Below are 8,529 nucleotides of genomic sequence, written 5' to 3'. Positions count from 1 at the left end.
AATTGTTACACTTTAATTTAATAATTCAAATAAAAACACAAGTAATCATTTCATAATTGTCAAATGAAATTAGAGTATGGTCCACCTGCTCTATGTGAAAAGTCTCTTGAGATAACGTCTGTGGTGTGGTGCTATATAAATACTATATGACTTGACTTGATTATATTTTATTAGTTATCTCCCCCCTCTCACGTGACCTGATAACAGATACTGGCTGCTGTAGAAAGTACAACTACTAAAGTGGGATGACCACCTGACATAACTCTTCACTCAATTCTATTACAATTCAATGCATTCTAGTTAATCAAGTAAATGATCAATATCCACATGCTTATTCTTGTAGGTCCCAGCTGAAATAAATAATTTATTCTGACATTTCACAACCCAGCCTACCTAAAACAGGTAATGTTTATTAGGTTTAAATGTCAGGAATTGTGCAAAACTGAGTTTAAATGTATTTGGCTGACGGCATATGTAAACTTCTGACTTCAGCTGTATATTTATGATGATCCTTGTTGATATGATGCATTCTCTAACACCTAACTCTTCCCCTTACCACCACAACTAAATAACTAAACCCATATCATGTGGCTCAAGATCTTTCTCTTTCCAGAAGCTACCAGGTCTCTCTGTGGTTCTACAGCTGTCCCCTCACTGTCTCCATACACACACTCTTGTAAACCCCCCTCCCGCCACTTTGGTATCAGGCATTTGCTGGTGAGTTCTCAGCTGTCCATGCCCTAAATAGACCCTTATCAGGAGCAGACCATCTCTGAGGGGAGTCACTCTCACAGAGGTTTTTGAATGTAAAACAACTGTTGTGTTCATAAAATCATGGATATTTCAAAGACACTGGAAGGATATTAGTTGCAACACCAGAAATCATGGTTTATGTTAATTGTCAGTACAAAGTTGCTTTTAGGGACTTTTGCATGTTTGGAATGAACCCCTATGTGTGATGGATAGTCCACCTTAGCCCTCTCCCACCCCATTGAGATCCAGTATAAATATAAATTGATGTGTTGGTGGGGGAAAGTTACACAATAGTAGTTTTCAACAGACACTAGGGACTAGAGGTGCAGGCCACCCAAGTGAGAGGAAAAAAAAAACCAGAAGAACGTAGAAGAAGATCGAGCAAGACACAGAGCAGAGAATCCTAAAGGTACTGTACAGCTTCGACAGAGACCTTTTTTTTCTTCTGCATGTCAATGGGATAAGGGCACAGGGGGGGATAGACCATGTCTATCAGGGGAGCAGCTGGAGATGGTGTCTGTCCATTGAGAAAGTGGCATTTGTTGCAATGCTCCAACTAGGGTTCGAGACCATGCCCAAATAAGGCCTGAGGGGGGCCATTTAAAGTTAGAGATAGCATGTGCGTGGCCATTTGCTACAGGAGACCCAGGTCAGCAGAACACTTATTAGCAAGAATGGTGAGAATAAAAACATTTCTAATGCTACAGTAGGTTAAAATATTATTATGTTGACAGATTATGATTACCATTTTCCTGGGTGAATGTAATATAAGTGTCTGTGCTGTACGTCTCTGTTGGTTTTGAACTGCTTCTGTACTTCTATTCTAATGCTCTTTACCTAAAATGACAAAAGTGTGATATTGCTTAGCAGATGTGTTTTTAACCTTGAGTGTGTTTGAAATATTTGTTTTCACCCAGAAATCACTTTATGTGATGGGAATGTGTGACTTTGATATGAAGCTTCAGTGGCTTTATTCTGGTTAAAATACTACATGTACATTTGATAGACTGATGACACTGAAACTCCTCAGTTGTGCTTTGGCTGGTGAGGCGATACTGTCACATATAAGAGGTGATGAGACATAAGTGCTGACTGATCAGTTTAGATTTTACATGAAATACTCAAATGTTTTAGGATCTGTAGATTTTATATTTCATATGTGATAAGTCAATTTTCTACCAGATGGGAGACCCGGTCCAGTTAAAAGACGAGGGAAACAAGTACTTCCAGGCTGGAGATATCGACAAGGCCATTGAATGCTACACTGAAGCCATCAAGGTGTGCAAGGACAAAAAGGTGCTGGCTGTCATTCACAGGAACAGATCTGCATGCTACCTAAAAAAGGTAAGCAGTTAGGTAAAGCATACAAGCACCAGATGAAGTATAATTTGTAATTCTTTTGGTGAATAGACTTAAATGTTTCTTTTTTGTTACAGGAAAACTATGCCAGTGCAGCATCCGATGCATCTAAAGGTAGAGTAATAAATATAGAGGTTTAAATCAGACCAACCATGGTATCAACCCAAAGAATAGCAACATTAACTTGAATTATTCTTCCCTTTTTTTAGCAATTGATGTTGATGCAGCAGACATTAAAGCCTTGTATCGGCGATGCCAAGCTCTTGAGAAGCTGGGAAAACTAGATATGGCTTTCAAAGATGTGCAGAGATGCGCCACCCTCGAACCAAAGAACAAGACCTTCCTGGAGACTCTCCGCAGGCTGGGGGCAGACATCCAGGCTAAGGTCAGCATTACACAGACCAACACACCCACACACAGACACAGACTACAGACATCGCTTTACATAAATGAATCCACCTTTCACTAATCCATAACATTAAATCAGCACTGCTAGATGTGTTCTGTAATGATCTTTTGGCAGAAAAATATTATAATCATGATTGCTATTCTTGTGGAATGAAAATGAAATGTACATGACAGGTGGATGCCAGCATCACATGTCCACTGTCGCTTTACTGCTACTGCTGAATGATCAAATTTCACTTCTTTTTTTTTCACAACATTTTTTTTCCCACAGCTCAAAACAACCTTCTCCACAGATTCCAGGGTACAGAACATGTTTGACATTCTCCTCAATGAAGAAATGGACAAGGACAGGAGAGAAAAAGTGGGTATTTTTTATTAATGGAAAAAATGAATCAGCTTCCTACTTTTAATGTTTATCATGATGTTGATGCAAAGTTCATTCAGTTTTACAAAGTACCACTTCTGCTTTCATGTCTAGGCTGCCAACAATCTGATTGTGCTGTCAAGAGAAGATGCAGGAGCAGAGAGGATCTTCCAGAACAATGGAGTGTCTCTGCTGCTCAACATGATAGAGACAGGCAAACCAGAGATGATCCTGGCTGCTGTTCGTACTCTGTCAGGAATGTGCACGGGACACAAAGCTAGGGTGAGTATAGTCTTAGAAAATAAATCAAGACAAAAGGAGAGTGAAAATCGAAAAGCTTATGGGAATCCAGAAAGCCTTTTAACATATGCAGCCTCTTCCAAATACAACCAATCTTTAAAAGTACAACTCCTTTGATGCCCTTAGAAAAAAGAATAATATTATTTTTATGGTATTTTCACAAAATGTATATGTTTTCACTTCCCTAAACAGGCCATGGCTATCATTCACATGGTGGGTGTTGATAAGATGTGCAGCATCATGGCTGTCGACAATGAGGAGATTGCACTGGCAACCTGCAACCTCTTCCAGTGCATTAACGACTCCCTCACTGGCGGAGATACAAGGGAATATGGGAAAGAAGAGGCCTTGGTTTTGGGTGAGACAGAATCATCATCTGTATCTGTATGGCTTCAGCTATTGCCCAGCACTACTGACTGAGACATACAAACTTTTGTATCATCTGTTCCTCTGCAGATGCAGCTAAAGACCTAAAAACCATTCTCCTCTCGCTGCTGGAGATGGTTACTAGTAAGAAAGTATCTGGTCATGGCAGAGACCAGGCACTGAACCTCCTGACCAAGAATGTACCTCGCAGAGACAAAAAAGAAAAAGACAACACCAGGACCCTCTTCACCATTGATCACGGTGAGACAGGCAGCTGCACTACATCACCTACTTGGTTTGACCTGCAATCCATCGCTGCATCCTAGACTCCCTGACATGGTGTATTCAGCAGATAAACATATAAATGCATATATGTGCTTGCTTTCCAGGACTCAAGAAGATCCTCAAGGTGTGTGGTCAGGTTCCTGAACTGCCAGACCAGCTGCCCTTGACAGAAAACACCCAGCTGATTGCCAGCGTGCTCCTCAACAAGCTCTATGATGACCTCAAATGTGACCCAGAGAGAAGTAACTTCAAGGACATTTGTAATGACTATGTCAAGTACGTCCATAAAATAGAGATTCCCCATTTACCAATGCTGTAGCCAAGACTTTCTGAATGGAGACCAAGCTGACATACTTTATGAAAACTCTTATATTTTTCTTTCTTTCCCTTGTTCTCCCATTCTCTTCAACAGGTCCAAAATTGACCCCAACAACATGGACAAGACCATTCATGCTGTCAACACCATCTCAGGGCTGCTGCAGGGCCCCTTTGATGTTGGTAACGCCCTAGTTGGACAGCAAGGTATCATGGAGATGATGGTGGCGCTGTGCGGCTCAGAACGTGAGGTGGACCAGATGGTTGCCGTGGAGGCGCTGATCCATTCCTCCTCAAAGATGAGCCGCGCCTCCTTCATTATTACCAATGGTGTGTCACTGCTCAAGGATATCTACAAGAAGACCAAGAATGAGAGGATTAAAATACGTTCACTGGTGGTGAGTGTGTCTGGGAAAGAATAGAATAGCAGAACGTTATTGTTCAAAGACAATCACAGCATACACACAGTAAAGAATAATAAAACACATGATGAAAACATTGCAGTTAGATGTATGAATAGGACAAGACAGTGCAAGAAAGTAAAAACATAGTGAGCAGCCACTGTTGCTCAACCACACAAAGTGTGATTAGACTACACAACTTGTATCTATGTGTATGTGTATGTGTGCATACTCATGTCCATGTCCTCTCCAGGGTCTCTGTAAACTGGGTTCAGCTGGAGGTGATGATTACAGTTTAAGGCAGTTTGCTGAAGGCTCCACAGAAAAACTGGCCAAGCAGTGCAGAAAGTGAGTAGTCTGTAGAATCTCAGTTTTCATAAATGATAATAGAAAAAATGGTATCCGTTAACAGTAATTTTAAAACATAAGCTAAACACTGAATTTGTTTTTGTCTAACTTTGATGCAAATTGTTGGATTTAATTTCTTAAGTAGGCTTTAAAGTCTCAGAATATCATTGTACCTTGCAGTTATACTACTTGACAACTTGTACTATTCACACTCGCTGTTAAATGTTTGCTATTTTTCTTCCAGGTGGCTCTGTAATCCCCAGATTGATACCAAAACAAGGAAATGGGCTATCGAAGGTCTTGCTTATTTGACAAATGATGCTGATGTGAAAGATGACTTTGTTGAGGATGAGCTTGCCCTGAAAGCCATGTTTGAACTGGCCAAGGTTTGGACATAACAGTCAGAAAGAAACATACAATATATCTGATTAGACTCTGGTAATAACCTCTCTTCTTTCTCTTTACTTTTAGTCTAAGGATAAGACAATCTTATATTCAGTAGCTTGCACCCTGATCAACTGCACAAACTGCTATGATAAGAAGGAAATCATCCCTGAACTGATCCAGCTAGCCAAGTTCTCAAAGCAACATGTGCCTGAGCAACACCCTAAGGTATAAGAAAAAGGAAAAGAAACTAAACCACTCTCTCTGGCAGTTTACTACAGTATGCAAATTGTGCAAGCAGAGCAGGAAATGTTATGCATATGCATAGACACACTTTGTACACTCTCTTTTCAGGACAAGAAGGACTTTATTGAAAAGAGAGTGAAAAGGCTGCTGAAGGCTGGTGTCATATCAGCTCTTGCTGTCATGGTCAAAGCGGACAACGCCATCCTGACTGACCAGACCAAGGAGATGCTGGCAAGGTTGGAGAAGTGTTGCATAGAAAATGATGATATGGCATTTTTCTGAGACAAAGTCATTGTGCAACTAACAGGAATTCCCAAGAAAAAAAACATCCTTAGTCATCATTTATGACTCATCATATGTGACTCATATCATGACATCTGTTTCAACCCAAATAATCTTTTTATTTTTAGACATGCCATTCCCTTTTGCACAAGTTTTTTTCTAAAATGCAAGCAAAAACACAAGTAAATCCAATTTCTTGTGTATTCCTCCTTAAAGTACAATATTGCTTATAAATATCTGATTATCCAATGCTTTTTTTTATCTATAGGGTTTTCTTGGCATTATCAGAGGATCCCAAAGATCGTGGTACTATTGTAGCCCAAGGTGGGGGAAAGGTGAGTGATGAGTTTCAAAAATAATGTACAAGAAAATTTCCATGAAGTCACCGTGACAGACACTCTGTCACATATTCCACAGCTGGATTTCTAGGAAACTCTTTCGAAAAAGACAAGGGTGGAGTGCATTTTAATAATTTGCACTGCTACCACCCAGATAAACTAGCTCTTGCAATTATACTGTCTCCCCTATTGTTTGCTGCATTTTGTTTCTTTTAATCAAACTGTTGATCTTTCCTTAGGCTTTGATACCACTTGCTTTGGAAGGGACAGATGCTGGGAAGGTGAAGGCCAGCCATGCTCTTGCAAAGATCGCAGCTATTTCTAACCCAGAAATCGCCTTCCCTGGTGAGAGGGTAAGATATGCAAAAGTAACTGCTTTGTTTATTTCCGTGGCAGTGAGGTAAGAGGAATGGAAAAATTACTGAGGCACCACATTCTTCATAATCCCCTTCACTACCTCTTTTTGTGTCTGTCTCTTTGTTTACTGGAAAATTATGCAGAATCTATAAATAGTTTTTGATTGCTGTAAGTTTGTTGGTGGTTTTAATCATTAGCGTCATTGTTGCTATTAATCTTTTTTGATCCTGATGTATCTCTGCTGATCTGGCGTTTACCTTATAATAGCTCAACAAGGGACTTTTCACATTTCTAAATTGAGCTGTTTCTTGGTTGACAGGTGTATGAGGTGGTGCGACCTTTGGTTAGTCTCCTTCACGCAGACAAAGATGGAATGCAGAACTTTGAGGCTCTGAAAGGCCTCACCAACTTGGCTGGTTACAGTGAAAAACTAAGGTGACATCCCTCACCATCCCATGATGTTATGGTCATGGTGTTGCTTAACCGCATATCTCTCAGCTTTCAGTTCTTGCCCAATTGTGGTTACATTGTCATTCAACTTTCCAGAGTAAAGATTGTGAAAGAGAAAGCTCTGCCGGAGATTGAGAACTACATGTTTGAGGAGCATGACCAGATCAGACAGGCTGCCACAGAGTGCATGTGCAACCTTGTGACATGTAAAGAGGTGAGAACACACGAGAAGCTAAAATCCTCACATAATAACTGTTGATGCAAAATCAACACACTGTGTATAAACAACCGTTTCTAATTGAAAATTCCGACTCTGTGCATCTTAGGTCCAAGATCGTTACCTGGAGGATGGCAATGATAAGCTCAAGCTACTGGTGTTGCTATGTGGCGAGGATGATGACGATCTTCAGATAGCCGCAGCCGGAGCTCTGGCCATGATCACTTCTTCTCAGAAGAAGCTCTGCAGCAAACTGACTCGGGTGGTATGTACAACAGTGTTCACTGGTGTCTTTAGTGTAGAATATGAATTAGAGAGTGACGCCAGAGTCTGTTATAAAGGCATGTTTGCCCCATGATGAAAAATACCCAGATCCCCTGGTTAGCTTTCTCTCATTAACTGATAACTTAACACTAGCTGGAAGATGCAACAGGAGCAAATCACCTGGACAACACATAACACAGCATGACCCTGTGTTAAACACTTGCTGACCTTTCTAACACCTAACTACACTGCAGCTCATTTCTGTCACATCTATATAACAATATTAAACTTTGAACCTTACTAAAAGACTAAAGGTGCAGGTTGAATTTGACTTTGAACTGACTGATCTCTCCAAACAGACCACCCAGTGGCTTGAGATCCTGCAAAGGTTATGTCTCCATACCAACCCTAAGATCCAGCATCGTGGCCTTGTGATTGTTTACAACATGCTCGACTCAGATGACAATGAGCTGGCCAAGAAGCTGATTGAGAGTGAGATGCTGGAAATCCTCTCAGTGATTGGCAAGGCGGAGGACAATCCCAAGAGGCAGGACCCCATCGATACAGCACGCACATGCCTGGTCAAAGCTATGGAGCTTGGTCTCATCAAACCCTTCTCCAGCCCTTCTTAAAATTCTGCCAGCAATCTAAATGACAGCAATGGACCTTTTCCTTTATTTCCCCTGTTAAATAGCAACTTTTTTCCCCAAACAATTTTTCCATATCAAAGATATTAAATGATTCATCAACCTGGCTCTAAATCTCTATAAAGATATTGTCTCACAATTTTAACCAGAGGCCTTTAACATTTAAACAGAAGTGCATATTTGGGATTTCCCACCATGATGAATCATTCTCTGTTTGAGAGGAGAACATGTTTTTCTTGTTTCTTTCTTCATGCTGAACTGTGACTATAAATGAATGTTTAAAGACTGATCAGGTTGCATGCCACATTGGTTTCGTTAAGCCAAAATATGACCTCTAAATAACACCTCAATATTCCTGTGTCAATTTGGAATTTATACATATAAACAGATGCAAACACAAAGATAACTAATGATAGAAAAAGTTTCATGCACAAGTCTGAATCAT

The 8,529-nt window shown here is 40.4% G+C and overlaps 1 protein-coding gene across 1 annotated transcript; it reads left to right on the top strand.

Moving 5' to 3' along the window:
* The first annotated feature begins 1,032 nt into the window (after nt 1-1,032).
* Nucleotides 1,033-8,192, top strand: unc45b (unc-45 myosin chaperone B). The gene is made up of 20 exons (XM_071482736.1): nt 1,033-1,162; nt 1,936-2,097; nt 2,190-2,226; nt 2,322-2,497; nt 2,792-2,881; nt 2,999-3,166; nt 3,377-3,542; nt 3,641-3,811; nt 3,940-4,111; nt 4,248-4,548; nt 4,805-4,899; nt 5,144-5,285; nt 5,371-5,511; nt 5,638-5,765; nt 6,080-6,146; nt 6,389-6,502; nt 6,826-6,941; nt 7,053-7,170; nt 7,283-7,438; nt 7,797-8,192. Exons 2-20 carry the CDS (start codon nt 1,936-1,938, stop codon nt 8,067-8,069), a joined length of 2,793 nt encoding a protein of 930 aa, XP_071338837.1. The 5' UTR covers nt 1,033-1,162; the 3' UTR covers nt 8,070-8,192.
* Nucleotides 8,193-8,529: the final 337 nt, after the last annotated feature.

Source organism: Trachinotus anak, unplaced genomic scaffold, assembly GCF_046630095.1.
Source record: "Trachinotus anak isolate AG129_WGS33_773 ecotype Australia unplaced genomic scaffold, CSIRO_AGI_Tana_v1 ptg000008l, whole genome shotgun sequence".
Taxonomy (NCBI): domain Eukaryota; kingdom Metazoa; phylum Chordata; class Actinopteri; order Carangiformes; family Carangidae; genus Trachinotus; species Trachinotus anak.
The sequence above is the reverse complement of the archived record's forward strand: the minus strand, read 5'-3'. Positions and strand labels throughout refer to the sequence as shown.